The sequence below is a fragment of the Psittacula echo genome (genome assembly GCF_963264785.1).
Source record: "Psittacula echo genome assembly, chromosome: 4".
Taxonomy (NCBI): Eukaryota; Metazoa; Chordata; class Aves; order Psittaciformes; family Psittacidae; genus Psittacula; species Psittacula echo.
In genome coordinates, this window is record NC_137738.1 from 23,735,522 (window position 1) to 23,754,077 (window position 18,556).

Here is an 18,556-nt window from a genome sequence, read left to right on the forward strand (position 1 = left end):
ACAGTCTGTGTGAAAATCTCCTGGAGGACTTTGAGGTTCATCCACCTTAGAATCAAACATTTATCTGGAGGGAATACTTTATCAGCATTTGAGATCAAGGAGAGTGTTGGATGAAGGATGAATGAGACCATAACTAATGAACTTAACCCAAACAGGCCCATAATACAAACCCCTTTACTAGGCAGGGAGAACTCCCATGTGGTCTACAGAGACATTAAACTAAGCCTGTTTTCACATGTTTCTGAATGGGGACTGTTTTAAACAAGTGCTTTTTCTTAAAGCAGGGGCTTAAGTAGAAGAGAAATTAATACAAGAATTTATCAGGAAAAAGTAAAAATCAGTTACTTTTGACTCAAAATGAACACTGTGGGCAAACTAGGTTCAAAGTACATCCTGCTACGCAAACACAATTAGAATTTGTAGTGGAAGGTTCTGTAGTATAATTAGCTAATTCTTAACAAAAATCTTTCAACACCAACCTAAAATCTCCCTACAACTAAAATGTTGTCAAATTTCATTAGCAGTAAAACCAAACAATCAGTGAACTCAGCGCTGGAGGTAGACTGTTATTTAGCTGGTCAATAAACAGCAACTACAGCAGTTTCAGACTTTGTTTGGGGAATAGTAGGGCTGATAATGAGACATTTACAAGACTAATAATCCTCCACAAATTGTTTCCTAATGTACTTTTGTGTAAAAATAACAGTAACTACATGAGTACATAGATATGCCATGAATACGCATGCAGAGTCTTGGAACAACACGTGGCTTAGGGTGAGAGGAAGTCTTCTGTGGTATGAATAAACTGGATATAAAATGCTTACACCCTGACTTTTTTTGCTATATTTTTAACTCACAGCCACTGACACCTCCCATTTTGTTCTCTTACCTGATGTCTCCTTTTCCTCTTCTCCATCTTGCTACTCCCTTTAAGTATTCTTTCTGAAGCAGCTGGCTTACAATGATTAACAAATCCTTGACACCTGCAGGTTGCAGCATTAGGCTTACTTTTTCAGTGGGCCTTCCCTAGAGAATCAGAGGTGAGTGGGGCTTGTGTTATTAAATACAGTCCCTGGAAACAACAGTGGGAACAAAAAGACAGTTTAGAAGCTGAGAGCTGTGACACCAATGTTCCCAGGGCTGTTACATGCCAAGATTTCCATGCATTGCTGTCACATCTTAGAGCTCTTTAATCAATTCTCTCCAGAAGAGCTGCAGAGACAGCGCAGGCTAATTATGACACTGCAAACTAAAGATTACCCACTCAATCTCCTTCTACGTACCAGTGGCAAAGTGCCATCAAAAGCAAACAAACCACCTCTTTTCCTATATTTTCTGTGCTGCTTTAGGGGTGTCCAAGCTGACACAGAGCATGTGTGACAAGGGAGCAGGAAAGACATCCTGTGATGTCTTACACGTGCCAGAATGGGTATCTTTAGACAAGAGTTAGGATATGGCATGAGCAAGTTGCACTAGAGGTTGAAAACTATAGAGTACAGTTGGATAAGAAGGTACAAGCGAAAAGTGGTTGTACAGAATTTTAGTAACCCTCAGCTACCTTTTCCCACCACGGATCTGCCAGAAACTTGTCTTTTTCAAACTGCTCCAACCTCTCTTCCTAACCATTTCTTTCTCAGCAGTCCTGTTGCTTGTCCTGAGAGATATGGAGAGGGGGTACTGCTCTCATATCCAGTGAGTGTAGGATAGACAAGCAGAGGAGTTTGCCCAGATGAATGTTACTCTGAGAGCAAACATTTCCATTTGACCTGAGGATCATATTGTTTTCATGCCCATACGTCTATGTACTTTCATTCTCCCATGTCTAAACCTGCCAGAATCAGCAGATGGACATTCCCCAGCCTCCCTGAGGACCCCTGACCTCACGTGCCTGCCTGACATGCACCCATAGGATTGCTCTCCACACTGGGCACAGCACCAGCAGCCATTTCCATTCAAGAAATACAGCACATTCAGCAATTAATGTACTATTGAAGAACACAAAAGACCAGTAATTTCCTTCCCTCCTCAAGTTTCAGACCCTCCACCATCCACCAACAGCATATACACTGGCTCAATGTCATGTTCCCTCTGTCTTGCCCGATTATTTTGATCGTTTTAAGCTAAATTCAACAGGAGAGTGGCTGAAGTCCCCTTATATCACAGGAGCCTACAACTTGGCACTTTGATTCTATCTGGGGATCCATAGGTTTGATCCCTCCAGCTGCAAAAGGAATTAAATTTAGGAGTATGATCTCACCATAAGATCGTCCCACAAAGACAAGAAGGGCACACTGGCATCATCATGTGTGGGAAGGTGGAGGTAGGGAAGAGGAGGAATCGATGTCTGACCTCAGGGCACCAAGACCTCAAAATCTCCTGGGGATCTACCTGAAGGAACCCCAGTTGATATTCTAGGGAAAGCAGTACAAAGAACAAACGAGCAGTCCAGTATGTTCCTTGTATCCTGTAACCACTGACAGTACTAGATGCTGATGGCTTCATTCCCAGGACTATTTCCTTGAGAGGAGAAGTGACAAATTACCTACAATTAAAGAGACTTCACTGTCCCTCAGGATTTTCCCTGTAATTCAGCATCTCTCTTCCGTAATGGTGTGAAGATATTTTGGGCTTTATGGTTTTACTCTGCACAGAGAACTGAGTTAATCACAATACAAACACTGACATCTATGGGACAGGATCATGCCATGTTTTGCTGAAGGGCATTTTGATAGGTCTTTTCATTTATTACTTTTGACTGAACCAGGTAATCAAACAGATAGAACAAAACTAATAGTCACTGACTAAACCAGCCCATCAGCAACCCAACCATGTTCCCATGGCATTAACACAAGAGCACAATATGAATTCCCTCCCGTTCCCTTCAATAGAAAGGGAGTTGGAGCATTTTCCAGTACACAGAGGAGAGCAATCAAAAAGTCAAACTCATCCCCAATAGACTGATGCCAATGCCATGACAGCAGTTGTTTCTAAGGAGAGCATTTATCCAAGACCATAACGTGGCACTGCTCTTCTCTTATATTTAATTTCAGGTAACTTTTATAGTCCAAAGAAGCAAAAAATAAGGTGGCTTTTTTTTTCTGTAACAATCCTCACTATCCAGCTACGGTCTCCAAAGGTAAATGTAGACTTTCTCTCCATCCCCAAATTTGCTACTAATTAGAGAATTAATTGCATGATATTCTGATGCAAAAAACTTTATATAATAAACCAGAAAAAGATGGCTACAAAAACATCAAGCACATATCCCCCTGTAAAATGGTTCACTCAGATTTAAGAGGAAAAAAAAAACCAAATTCATTTTACTGAATATATGGCCAATTATTCAAAGCATCAGATTAACATAATTCAAATTATAATGGATTTCTTCAAAAGGGGGCTGCTGTAGTAATTATATAAGGCATTCTAAACAGGAAACAAAGCCAATTGCAAATTTCAGATGTTGTTTTATGCAAATAATGTAGCTGTAGTGTTCTGAAGAATTCCACTGTGCGCTGAATTGTCCGTTTCCAACGCTATGAATAATTGCTTACCCATTTGTTTGTAATAACCTATAATTTATGTGCCATTTCTTTTGTCCTTCTAAATGGTATGAAGCCATTTAGAGAAACCACCTACATGACAACTTACCAATTATCTTACAAAACCTTGTAATGCTTTGTATTAGTTGCGCACATAATTAAATGCCAACTAACTATTATGTTCATATAAGTTAGCAAAACTCTGTGAACCCCAACAATATAATATTTAATTCTAAACAACTACTTCTAAAAGGAAATAATTTATATATAATCACCCCAGAACACAACCAAAATTACACTCAGTTTACCATTAAAAAGATTAGTGAGTGCCTATATCAATATTTAAATATTTAAATAACACCTTCATTTTCCAGACCATCCCCGAAATCAACTCATTCTCTGCTTTACTCTTCCAGTGCACTGATATTGCATCCACTTATGCATGTGCCAAGAAGTATGCCCATAAGCAGCCTCAAGGCATCACATGTGTACCCCCATGTTCCCTTCGGGATATACAGACATTGCATTTGCCCATTGGGCCACAATCTGGCTCAGAGTTGACAAGCTGGGTTACTCAAGCCTGTTGCACCCATGCTGCGAGACTTGGCTTTCCTCTTGGTCACACTGCTGAGTACCAGTGCTGCTCAGAGGGACTGCACTTGCGTTCTCTGCCAGCACACAGGCCTGAGTCCCACCATGTTCTGCAGCAGTGCCATATCCCTACCGCCTGGGCAGAGTGAGGCAGCCCACCGTTGCCAGCAGCATAGCAGAAGGACATGACCACGCAAAAAACTTTAAATGTGTTTCTACTCAGGCTTCTTTCTTCTCTTTAAACTCACCAAAAAATTGCTGCAGCATCTCATTAGCTCCCATGCCCAGGACACCATGCCTGGGGCTGCCTCAGTGGACGGCAGCGTGGCTGTCAGGTGCAGTGGGTACCTGAAGGGAAGAGACATGCTGCCAGAGTTACATGGGCAAGTTACAAGCAAGCAGAACTTGGTCCTGGAAGCCTCTTAAAGTATCTTAAAACAGGGCTTCATATACATCATTGTATAAGTGTAAGCATAACCTGGGGGCTGGTAGGCAAGAGGAGCTCAATTTGTCTGAAGGGATCTCAGCCTAACTTTCCATTTCTTTAGCTTCAATTTTTCTGTATTTATGTTCATTCTTTTGCAATGAGATGCTGCATTTGGTTTGAGTTCCCTCTTTTTCCAACCGAACTGATCCTTAGCCAATGAACATGATTTGCCATATTGACTCCTTTGATACACTTTCCTTGCATCAGCATCCACCTCTGTTTCTATGCTACTGAAAGGCTGCAGCATCGCTGTATCTAAGCTAATGCTGTCTTGTTTCTTCCTTTTACCCCCAGTGATTTTGACTTAACTTTGGACTCTGAGCAGTTTTCCTCCTGAAATTTCTGTTACTGTTATTCTGGAGGGTCTGCCATGCTGGCAAAGAACTTTGTATTTACAGCAGTTTATAATGATACTTATTCTACTTCATTACATAGTTGTCTTTTATATTAATGTATTTTTCATCTCTTTCTGTGCCCTCAGGCTTTCAGCACACAACTCATTTGTGGGCAAAGCACTTGTATGGCCCTATATTGTAAACCATTCCAAACACTGGCAGTAAAAAATGCAACACCAGAGAGCCCTAGAGGGCTTGTCCTCCACTGCACGGAAACCGCAATCATCCATGTATAAAATACACACTCTGTCTCTTGTGCTTCAGATTGCTTATTTAAAATGGCAACAGTCAGGGCCAGATACATGGGCCAGAGAGGCATAAAATGGCCTGCAAAGGCAATTACAGTGCCACAGAGACATTCACCTTTGGTAACTGCAGAGGATTGTTTATTGCCGTGTTTACTCCTCCATCACGAATACTGTGCTCCAGGGAACAACAACAGGAGGCCTGAGCACACCCCAGGACTTGGACACATCTGTTGTTGGACACCCCTGAGGGTCTCCAGCACATGCACACTTACCACCAGCATCCCTAAGCAAGTGTCTTTCTCAAGGCTTTTTCCTCCAAATTATGATCTCCAGCCACATGGGAACACACTCATCAAACCTCATCGGCTTCAGAGCCACTCTCCTTTCCAGGCTTGCTTGTTTTGTGCGTTGCCATTCCTCCACATGCTCCTACACCATGTTTGCTCTCTCTGGTAAGACCACAGCCAGGCTTTACTGCTAGAAAATCCTCAGGAGGCCAGGATTTAGAGCATGGAGGGGACCACATTTACCACCATGCAACCACTGCTCGCCCCAGGCCTGCTGGCACAAAAGGTGTGTCAGTCACCAGGATGGGAACTGACTCCCCAGTGCATTGCCTCTGACAGTGAACCTTATTTTTCAGACACAAGAGGACAACTCCTCTCACCTTTAAAAGTAGCGCAGGACATCCAAGAGACAGGACCTTTGGCAGGAGAGCCCCAGGCCACTGGGCTGTGGCAGCCATGGACCCTGCTTTTCTACTGCTCCTGAGGTGACACGAGAGTGGTTTTCCCTTCACAACCTCCCCTCAGCGTAGCAAGGGCCCTGGGCACATGTCTGACATGACACTGTCACCTGATTTTGGAAGGACTGAGGCACAGGGAACCCCAGCCTCCACCACTGCTCTTTGTCTTACTCCAGTTAACATCCCATCCTCTTGGGACAGAACCATCCTGTTTAAGACTATTTAACGGCGCCTTGGCAGAAACCATGGTCCAGCTGACCCAGGCACAGGCTGACTGGCTCCCAGGGTCCACCTCACCCACTGGCATGAAGTCTCACCACCTCCGTAAGTAAAGTTCCTCTTTATGTTCCCTCAGCACCACAACATTAAGGTAACTTTTCTCCGCTGATGCACAAATGCCTGACCATGTCTCTGATAACACAGCAGCAAGAAAGGTGGGCATTCAGATGCAAGTGAAGACAAACACAGTGGCTTGTCAGGAGAAAAAAAAAAAAAAAAAAAGAAAGAAACAGAAGAAAAATAAACAGTTTTCTAATTAAATAACAGGGGAAAAAGATTCCATGTAATTTGGGAAAAACAGGGTGGATTGTGCTGGGAGACTGGAAAAGAAATGAAAACTGTAGTCAGCATAAATACTCACCCAAGGTATGAAAGAAGAGACCTGCTCACTCATGTGCAGAAGTTATTCCAATCGCTCTTCTATGCCTGCAGAAAACAAATTAAGAAGAGGGAAGAATAGAAGTTTTCTGGGTTTATTTGGCTGTTGGGTTGTTTGGTTTTTCTTATTTTGGGGGACATACGTCTAATGCCTAAGATTACCTTGTATTTCTTTTTTTCCTCTGATTACAAATACATTGCCTATGGATAGATCAGAAATACACAGTAATGAAACTATGACTTATTTTCCTGCTAGGGGAACACTAACGAGTGTTCTAGTAATGAAAAGCAGATTCACTGGCTTGTAAAATGCGAAACAGCAAGGAACTCGCTGGAGACCCCACAAGCATATGCCAATAAACTTCCATTATTCACAAGTACAGAGACCTCCCAAGACAGCAGTTCCCCAGCCTCCTTTCACTTCCTGACTGCTCCTGACTGCCTCACATTTTGAGCGAAGACTTTTTATCTTCCTCAAGCCTCTGAAGTTTTTTGCAGAAGCCAAATGATCCTACGAAAAACTGTCCACTCAGATGCAAACTGAACCTTTTATCAGCTAATACTTCCTATTATCCGATCTACAAGTATCACAAAGTGTGATAGCAACACAGGACAATTGTATCCATGACTATAAACATATGAACATCAATAACATTTTACCAGAGTGCTCTAGCAATGCACCCAGCCACAGCACTGATACAGTATGCTCTCATTCATAATGCTGTTGTTCTCTATTTCTCCTGACAATATTATCGTGCAGAATGAACACTGACCAGTCTCATTTCAACACTTCCAGCGTACATTGCCAAGCTCTGCAGTGTTTTCAGAGTAAAAAGGGAGTGCTAATCCCCACCAAAGGTGATCATTCAGCCAAAATTCAGAACAAAGTGTGAGGATTTTAACAAATAAAACCCAACATTAGAATACAAGTCCAGGCATCTGCTGCCATAAAATTATTTCAATGACTGCATTTCATGTCCCCCTTCATTATAAATCCATTCTGTATCCATTCTAACAGCGAGGCTACCTTCAGAAGAAAAATTATTTGATGTTCCTGTGGATGTCATAAGTGCCCTGTACTTTTACAGCAATTCTATTGTAATTCAACATTATCTTTCCAATTAATGTACTGCATAATGCTGCAATATGAAATGCTTGCATTTTGTAAATGAGAAAATTGAAAATTGAGCTCAGTTCTGTCTACTTTGATCCCATTTTACTTTTATTATAATTCAGAACCAGAATCCTCTTCCTTTTTGGTTGGGTTATTGACACCCTGAACACACACACGGGAGCCATCTCTTGCATACGAAAGATACATTTACGCTTCTCTTTTCGAGAAGACCTCAAATTTCTCTTTTTCAATATGATTTTAATATACTTTCCTGCCTTATGATTATTACTGAACCACCCATAAGGGAAATAGATGTGACAGAAGTACTAATAGAGCAGCATTTACCAGTTACCATAAACACAGACATCATAAATACCTACATCTACTGAAAAACGGTAAGTGTGAAGCAGATAACAAATACAGAAAAAAAAAAAAAAAAAAAAAAACTATGGTCAGGGAGTGAAAAAAAATTCTTCTTTAGAAGCTGAATGATCCAACATACTCCTTAAATGTTGTGTGTAAAAAATACCATTTAAAGTTTTACTGCTGATTACCGAAATAAAAAGTATAAAAGCAAAGATACATACAAAATATATAAAATAAAGAAATGGAAAATATATATCCAAAATTGCTCCCTGTATGTATGGATGAAAGAATTTATGACTGGTGATTTTCCACAATGAGGAGTTTAATTTTTCTGTTGTGTCTGAATCTTCTGTTTAGTTTATCTGCAGTCATCGTGGGCTACTGGATTTGACCTTAAATGCCACTATCTCAAAGCACTTCACAGTGCTTTTTCATCCAGAATGGCTGAAGTGCTTGAGGAAGCTACAAATCCTGTCTCTGGTGACATTATGTCTAGCTGCTTTCCCTGTTATCCCCCCACGTCATTTTTAACATAATCAAAACTACAACACAAAGAAAGCTGCAAAAAAAAATCAGTCACCCGTCACATTCACTAGTCTTACACACTTGATGCTTATCATTTGCTGGCAATTACTGAGTATGTGCTGAGAAGAATGTGCAGATCAAATTGATGTCACCTATAAAATGTTCCCTGAGACAGCTAAACCACCTCAGGCAGCTTAAATAACCTTGCTGGTCAAAAGGTGCAAAAATCTAAGAGTAGCCTGTTTAGCATCTTGAGATAGGATTTCCTCTTGAACTGCCCTGGAATACTTCATCGTAATCTTAAACTGAGAAATACAGCGGTTTAAGTGGACAGGCTGGCTACCACTGATCTATCAGTAATTCAGGCAACCTACTTTCACAGGAAGTAGTGCTCCTGTTTCAACATCATCCTCAAACAAAGCCTTTTGAACATCCTTTTCTTAATTGCTTAGCTATGATCTTGACCTACTGCCGCAACAAGGTATAGCTGAGGCAAATCACCATGGAATGATGACGCTTTCTTCTAGTGCATATGTAAAGCTTACAGGGAACCTCAGATTTGATTGAGATAGCTTTAGTGACCTGAAAATTCCATTTGTTTGGTATTAACCCACTTCATTCTGATACAGTTTGGGTTTGTTTGTTCTATTTTCTTCTTCAATCCTCACTGGTACCCCACTTTTGGTGTTCTTATTTTAAATGGCCGTTATTACAGCTGTTAATCTTGAAAGCAAATTCACATCTGCCTTGATCCTTTTCTACAAAATGACAAGATGTTCCTAACTACGCACTGAAGTTAACCTGTGGTAAACCTGTGGTTTTCCAGTCAAATCAGAGTAGAATAATGAGAAATAAATGAGAAATAAAACCAAATCTTAAAAACTTCTTCCCCCCACCCCTTCCTTCTTTCCAGACTGAACTTTACTCCCAGTTTTCTCTATCTCTACCTCGCAGCAGTGCAGGCAGATGGGCAATGGGGTTTCTGGTCAATTCATCATACATTGTCTCTGCCGTGCCTTCATCCTCAGGGGAAGACACCTCACACTCTTTCCCTGCTTCAGCGTAGGGTCCCTCCCACAGAAGACAGTCCTCCACCAACTTCTCCAACGTGGGTCCTTCCCACAGGCTGCAGTTTCTTCACAAACTACTCCAGTATGGGTCCCTTCCATGGGGTGCAGTCCTTCAGGAACAGATTGCTCCAGTGTTGGGTCCCTTCCATGCAGCCTTTCAGGAACAGACTGCTCTAGCGTGTGTCCCTTGCATGGTCACAAATCCTGTAACAAACCTGCTCCAGTGAGAGCTCCTCTATCCCACAGGTCAGAAGTCATGTGGACAAAAGCTGGTGTTCTCAACATGTTTTCAATTTCCCACGAGTAAGCCTGTGTTGAGGTGAAGCAACAAAGCAAGCCACCACCAGGAGGGGGACTTCAACCTCCATGAGCAAGTTCTATCCAAGGCAATTCCTTCAGTTGCTCAGGATGAGATCTCACATCATCAAAGGAAAAGAATTATTATTGCCAAAAGGGGAAGAAAATTTCCACCACTGAGTTCCTTTACTTTTTTCTCACATTCATCAGCACACAGAAAGTAGCAAAAGACTCAACTACAACACAACCTTTTGAAATTTCATTTTATACTATGAACCGCAGAAATTAACATTATAAATTAATACTTTGAACGTAGAAATTAAGAATTAAAATGACACTTTATGATTGCTTTAAAAAAATCTCTTGGAAAATCACTTCCAGTGTACCAAACATATTTCCAGTGATTTCAGTAGGTTTAACTACTGCATATATATATTCCACATAGGATTCTACCAGGTAACATAAAATTAATTATTAGCTGAAAATCAGTGTTAAAAACCAAGTGAGGCCAAAGAACTACAGGTCATTTAAGAAAACCCAGTGAAGTCAATGATACTAACTGCACAATCAAGGGTTGTTTGAGTAAGTTAAGCCAGCAGAAACAGGCTTGCAAACTGCATGCATTTTCAATTTTTTTTAACCAGGTATTGCCCTGGTTTCTGTTTATTTCATAAAAGTGAATGAAAAGCAGCCTGAACATGAGCTTTTTCCATAAAGGAAGTTCAGACCTTGCAGTACACTTAGAGTTCCTTCTAAGCACACTTTGAATTTGGCATCCATTTCCTGGTTCTGAGCTTCAGTGAAAAGATTTTTCCAGTCTTCAACAACACCTGTTATATAAAGAAAAGTAAAATATTACCCTTGACTGTAAGTACCAAGGAGTATGATTTAAAACATACAGGGTTATTTTTTTTATTTTTTTTTCTGCAAGAAATAAAATCTCTGACTCAAGAACGAAACTCTTATGTTTGCCCTCTGCTTGGTGTCCTCAATAGAATGTGAACATAAAGTGAACATAGGAAGCTACTGGTCTGCCTTCATAGCTTTGGCATGTGCCTTGTACAGCTGCACAAGACTGTAAGATGACCAGCAGTTGTGAAAACAATCCGGAAAGTTCAGAGATATGGCTTTTAACAGCAAGAGCTTTGTGCGCTGCCTTAAGGTACAGTTTATGTTGAATCTAGATTTTGGAGAGCCCACAGTCTGAGGCTATCTGAGTCTACAGCTCTAGCTTGATCCATGGGTAAAAGACATAGCTCAGTCTGTGCAGTGTCTGGATTCCAGATGCTGACTGAGGCTCCTAGGCAATGACATGGCTATTTAGAAAACCCCAGAAGAAAAGTCAGCAGAGGCATTCTGTAGACCCAATGCCAGGCCATCCCCAGCACTCACAGAAGCCAAAATAAAACCCTTCTTTGTTTCAATAGATGCTTACTGCATGCCATGACTGAAGTTATCCTACCTGTAGGGCACTTCTGCTTATCATGTCATATAGGGCTTTAACGAAAAGTACCGGCCCTTGTGAGGAAATCAGTGACAGTGTCCTGAAGCACAATCAAGCGTTTCTTAAACAACTCCCAACCTTGAAAATTGTATGTAAAGATTAACCATCTACTGACCCAAACTCCTGTTTGCCCAAGATGCAGTCCTACCATTCACCACCCTGGCAAAATACAAACAAATTTGCCTTTGTGGAAAAGAAATGAGCCAACAGCACCATGAATCTCCTGAGCCTTATCCTTCACTGCCTGGTAAGTGGCCCTGTCTGCAATGGACTGGATCTGCTCTGCTGTTGGAGAGAATCCAAAGAACTCAGCTATCTGCTTTACACTGGCAGTCAGGTTCTAAAAGCAATACAGTGAAAGGGAAACATGCAATATGCTTACTCTAATAAAGGAGTTACCCACTTGGGATGTGCATTGCTATCATCTATTAACAATACATTTTCCTTCACCGTATGTTTTCTGCATTACACTGGAGCTCAGCTTTTGTATAGCCCGATTCAAGCTGTCTCAATTCAATTTGATTTTGCTCTTTCACAAACACAGGTTTCTGAAATTTTCCTGTTAATTTCAGCAAATTTCAAGTAATAGGCTCAGATGTGTTTTGCCTGTCAGTTCATAGCAACTGCTTTACCTCTTTCAGGTCTTCATGTATTACAATCATAGTGTTCTCATCCTCAATGTGTTTGTTCCAGGTGACTGCATGATCAAAACAGGATCCCCAGCTGACTGTAAAGGAGAGAAAAAAGCATCAGCATGACATTCTTTTCTTACTGGGTACTTATTTCTCATCCATGCAAAGGAACGAACAGCCTGCCCTTTCTGTGCTACCATACAACATAATGACAGAGGCTTCCTCTGGACTTTTTATAGGTAAACGGTTTCCACACAGAAATACAAATTTATCTAAGTGCTTCCCCTCTGTTATTTATTGTCATTTAAACACATCTCCTAAAAGCCAAAGCCACACATCAGTCTAAACCTAAAATTTGGGTTACTAATGAGGTGTTTGGCCTCATGTTCAGAAGCAGTAAAGTCATCAAACTGTCATTTTATTAACACTTTGGATCTGTAGCATTTCCTTCATCACTAAGTGGCAGAATGTTGACCCAATGCTATTGTCCAGCTGCCATGCAACTCCCTCACCCTTGCTTGGAAGAGCAAAATACCCAGAAGCAAAGAATCTTTTGGACATTCTCCCCATTCTGGCATTCAGCTGCCTCCTTTATCACGACATATGGCCATCAGTAAACTAATTATGACACAGCTGTTTTCCCAAAGGCCCCATTTAGTTGTTTTTAATTTTATTCTTTTTTTCTGATGTTTCTTCAGCTACATTCGGTAACTGCAACAATACCTTTCCCATTCATGAGCTCTGAGAAGAACTCATCCCAAGAGCTGTATCTGGGGATGCCTGGCACATTGTTGTGGAAATAGAGAAATGAAACAGCTGTATCTTTAGGGTTTCGAAACAACACTAGTATCTGGAGTGGGAGAAAGTCAACAAGTTTAGATCACTTATTTCCCCTGGCAATCAAAATGAGAATATAACCAAACATTCTGCAATCAATAATATACTGGGGGCTACAAAATATTTTATTAGTTAAGGCATGGAGACCAAACTTACAACATAAACACAATAAAGACCTTCTTACAACTTCCAAGATTTGCTTATGTCATGAAGCAATTGTAGAAAGAAGCAACTGGGAAAACTGTAATCTTGTGATTGAATACTATCCCATAAGATTTGGTATAAGTTGTGAGCAACCATTTGCCAACCACCTGCTAGGAAAATCTCTGTTCGACTCTCCTTGAGGAAACTGCCGCTGTTACAAACATCTCTCATTTTTCAAAGCATGGCAATACTGTTCATGAAATCCTAAGAGACTGTAATCCTCAGAGAAGCATGAACACTTCTGAAAACACCTTATACATATTTAAATTTTTTGCTATACACATTGTATTTTTTCCTGTCTCTTACAGGACAGTGAAATACCAGTGAAACATGGAACAAATCCTCATTCCTTAACCAGTTATTTCCTTCATCTGTGATACATCTCGTGAGTGCTATGTATCCGTCACTGATCAGTGACCAAGTATCAGAAATACTGAAGTTTTAACAGTGTGACTCTTTGCAAGGAGACAACCAATGTCCCAGAGATACCGCTGCCACATTGATTCCCACTAGGGTTGTGCATAAAAAGAGTAATATAAAAAAGGAAAGTGTGACACTCCAGCCATTTCAGAGCACTGCAACAGCCTCTAGATCTGTTCTTGTTTATGTCAACTACGGCACCCCTACGGCTACTATAAATCATAGAGGGTGCTAAGCTAGCATAGGCATCATAAGACTCCCGTTGTCTCCAAGCTGCTTTCCCCCAGTGCGACCTGCTTGGGTGCAAGAAAAGGATGTGGTCCCAAAATCACTTTTGCATGCTGGCACTGTCAGAGAGATGAGGCTTGTTCTTAGAAAAAGGAAAAAGCCCACCTTGGCTTTGTTCTTGAAAATAGACTTGGGGAGGCAGTCATAATTCAGATGTGTTGCCAAAATCCTTGGAGATGGAATCTGCTTCATCTCTTCAGAAATAAACAGAACCATAAGTGAGAACAGGCTTATTAAATGGGTGCAGCAATGATTTGTGAGAGTCGCTTGGGTGAAACAGCCCCTAATCAAAAGGCATTAGTCATCCCAGATTGTCGTTTTTTCCCTCTCAGGAGAAATATCTTTACTTGCTGCATGACTTCATTTTAATAACTTGTGTGCGGGGGTGCAGGAGAGAGAAAACAACAGACTTTAAGTAGTGCAATAGCTTCTTTTCACTAACCTGGTATTTACCTGGATCTCCACATTCAATAAATGGTAGTTCTGTGCTCACAGGTTTACTCTGGATAGCTGTAAATATCAAATCACTTAAAATCTTGATAAGCCAGTTCACACCTGCACTAAGAAACCCAGAGAACAAAATGAAACATAGCAGAGGTTTATATAAGATCCCAGAGCCTTCTCATTACATGGCTTAATTCAGCATAATAGACAGTCATCAAATGACAAACAGTATAGTATAGACAAATAGTTCTCAAATGATTATAAATAAAATAATGCCTTCCATTAATGAGATCCTCAGCAGCTTCTTAACTGTGACCAAGGGCTCACTTGTAACTGGTAAGTGGTATGGGGGCAGAACTGGATCAACAATGCACTTAACATTGTTTTACTGTATTCATTAAACAGTGTTAGACAATAACAGGAGCTTTCCTGTCTTTTGCAGAAGCACCTGGGAAGGTTCTAGATAGGAGAGGGAAGGACTGAGCAAGCAGCTTCGCTCATTTTGCCAAGGGAAGCACCTGCCTCCGTCTACTGCCCTAGGTCAAGAACAGAACACAGTCACCTATTCAACATCACTGCCAGCACCTGTCCTTTGTGCCTATCGCTGTCTCTATAAAGTGCATGCCAGAACATGTGCTAGAAGAGCTGTTACCCACTGAAGACCTGCATTTTCCCCACTCCTGACCCTTTGGAAGGGATCTTGCAGCAATGCCTCCCCCATACCGGATCCTGTTCCAGTGTGAGCCTGTGGCCAGCTCCTGGAGCTGTGCCGTGGTGCCTGCTTCCCCGAGGTTTCCAGGAATCACATTTGCTCCTCTGATACTCTGCCGATTGCCGGCAGGACAAAGTGAGGGAACAGTGTGTTCACCTTGGCCCGCAGCACCCTCCCTGTATCCTTGTGGGGAGGTGCTTTGGAAGTCTTCCCACCAGGCTCACAGAGATGGAGCTGCGGAGCTGCTGCCTTCTGCATGCTGAAAGTCCCCTGTGAACACAGCTGCCGGAGGCACTAGCAGGGAACACGCAATGTAAACAGCTTTAACCTCATGCTTTCAGTGGAAAGTTATTCCCAGAACACAATAACTTCCACCCCACGCTACACAAAGTGCCTCAGGATGCTTGAATGGAAGCAGCTGATATGTCAGTATAGTACAGAAATGTTTATACAATGTGTACACATTGCACAATGTCTTAGAATATTACATTTATATACCACCCAATCATACTTATTTATAAGACACTGTATACTTATTCTATGATTCTATGATTTATATCATTATCCCATTTACGCACAGATCAGAGCCAAGAGCATTAAGAGTTTCCAAATCCATGTCCTCATCTGCCCAATATTAACTGCATGTGCACAAATACAAATTGTAACAAAAAGCTTCAGCTGATACAGCTAAAATCCCTAGTCTCTCAATCACTGACTGGCTTAAACCATGACATTGACCTACCACAAACTGCCCAGTATTAGCAGTGTGAGATCTTTATCTACTGATCCTTTTCCCTAAGCAGGAGAGGTTTACTGAGTTACTAAACCTCAGAGGCAATCAGCATCACAGCTCCATGTCTGAACTCTTCCAAACTTGATGAGAAATCAAAGCTAAGCTGTGACAATGGCCTTTTAGGCCTTTGTAGTTCCAGCAAAATGCTGGACCCGAACCCAAAGGAATTATGGGATCCTTAAAATAAAGATGCACATTTCATATTTTGTGCTAGCTCTCTTGTATTTTCCCTCTCTATTGGTTCAGTGTTCTGTCTCACAGCCGCTACAAATTCACCCTAAACATTACAGGCATACTTCCTACACCCCTAAACATACAAAACAAGGACAGAACTCACCAGATCAGAACTCACCAGCCAACATGGATTCTGTGTGCTGAATGAGACCTTCATCTAGGACTCCCTGGTTAGAGCCCAACTTGAATGCATCTACCACCATGTTCATGAAATGAAATCCTTCCCGGGACCCACATTTTCTCCAACAACCTTCTTCAACAACCCAAGAAGCTTCTGCTTCTTAGGTTTCAAATAAGAAACATATTCTTGGGGGAGGATTTCCTAGATTAGCAAAACCCATCCCTTTCTTGTAAGCAAGCATGTCACACTTGACATTTACTAAAACTGGTCAAAATCAAGTAGTGGGTTGTTTGGGTTTTTTTCACTGCTCCTGTTGCACCTTTCCTCTTTTCTGCAAACCTCTGACTCAATACCATTTTGCAGTCACAAAACAAAACACAAAAAACAACGCTGATATTGAATAATGCCAAGAAACAGCTTATAACAGAATGAGAGAACTAGAAGTAATTCCAATCCCCCTTCATTAAACAAAGAAAGTATCACCTTACCTGGAGTTCTTTATTTGCTGCGGTGTTCAAGGCATCTTTCTCAGCTCACACTGCATACCCGGCTGGCTCCTTCTCTAGGTCTTTAATGCTTGCTCTGGATGTCATTATACTCTGGAAGTTACCATTTGGTGCTAGAGATGTATAAGTAGCCAATTTTGTTCTGCAGTTGCTAATGTTAAACGTTGATTTTATTTTCCTTTCTGATTTAAACCCTTTGAATTTCCTTCATGCATACAAAGAAGTATTTAAAAAAATAAAACCATTCTAGAGGGGGATTGTGGCAACCAATAGTTCCCATGGTTTGTGTGCTTTAAGTGATTTAGATTCCACAGGCAGGATGATGGCATGATTTACAGAAGCATTGCAGGGTCACTGTTTATTGCAAGCCTATGTGAGAATGCATGTGAGTCCAGCAGCTTCTGCAATGAGGCTTAAGAAGGCCACACTGGTATAAGAAATTCTGGAGTTTAGCTGGGACTTTTTGTATGTCTCCTTCTCTTCTATAAATCTCTCCAAAATCAACTGTCACTGCAATCAGTGTGGGTTTGGCAGATTTCAGTCAAAGTTGGATGACACCTATTTGACCATTGCATTTGAAGTGAGATAGCATATGGTACCGGCTTATTTTGTTCAGCTACTTTGGTATGTAAGTTCTAAGTATACCAACTGAAGATCTCTCATTTTCTGTTTTAAAACTACCAAGTCCATGTTTTCTTCAGTTCAAAGTAACATCATCCTGAAACAAAACTTCTGTAGGGCACCACTGATTTGACTTAACACACAACACACAATATTCAGCAGAACAGCAACATACAACATTCAGGAAAAAATCCATTGCAACCATGTGTGATCCCTTTTAATTCTTATCCCACAATGAATAAGATGCAAGATAAGGATCTTCTCGGCCTTAATAAAAATACATTTTTTTAAGGACAGTATCTCTTATACACATGTAATGGAAAATGCAATAGAGATTATTCCATCCTAAACTCTCATTGACAAGCCTTACAATTAAGGATTTTGTGTGGTTAATATCTTCCTACACTGAGTCTATATTGCTCCATCCTTGGCAGTGTTCAAGGCCAGGTTGGATGAGGCCTTGGGTGGCATGGTTTAGTGTGGGGTGTCCCTGCCCATGGCAGGGGGGTTGGAACTAGATGATCTTAAGGTCCTTTCCAACCCTAACTATTCCATGATTCCATGATTCCATGATAATTTTGCAAGTAAAGGCGCTGTGTCCTGACACCTTCTACTCATTAAAAAGTCTAATGCATAACTTTATTGCTTTTGTACACTACGCTACATTACATTACTTAACAAGCTTTCCAGAATACACTTTATCATACTGGCAAAGTTGTCTCGAGTCACTGCTATATATATGAAAAATATGCTTTAGTCTTACTTCTTCAGTCAAAAAACAGTTTCGAAACTTCCTTCCAGAAACATAAACCATATTAAAAAGCAGCATGACAGCCTGCTTGAGTAACATAAAGCTGGACAAAACCCTGCTGCCTCCGGCTGCAGTAGCAATGCCCAATGTCCTCACTTAATATAAACCCACATTCAGTTGTTTTTCCTTCTTATTGTGTCAGCTCATGAGTTGCAGTATCGTAGATCACAGAAAGCAATTTATAACTTATTCACCACATTTGGGGTAGGACACCAGCACTATATCACCTCTTCTGGCTTCCAGGTCCTCCAGAGCTTGGAACATTGCCGCACTACACACTGTGACAGGATATGTGGTCCCCTGCTAGGAGAACAGCAGATCCTTCAAAGTAAGTCCTTCACACTTTGCCAGCACTTCACTTATCTTGTCAACAAAGGTTTTTTATCCTCAGCCAT

General features: G+C 41.1%; 1 protein-coding gene across 1 annotated transcript; it reads right to left on the bottom strand.

The window, feature by feature from the left end:
* Positions 1 to 6,687: 6,687 nt before the first annotated feature.
* SULT6B1 (sulfotransferase family 6B member 1) lies at positions 6,688 to 18,556 on the bottom strand (the record flags this gene model as incomplete). The annotated part of the gene is given in 10 exon segments (XM_080615862.1): positions 6,688 to 6,710; positions 10,763 to 10,864; positions 11,710 to 11,878; positions 12,171 to 12,265; positions 12,894 to 13,020; positions 14,025 to 14,113; positions 14,358 to 14,474; positions 18,356 to 18,464; positions 18,468 to 18,538; positions 18,541 to 18,556. Coding segments are annotated over 10 exon segments (918 nt in total).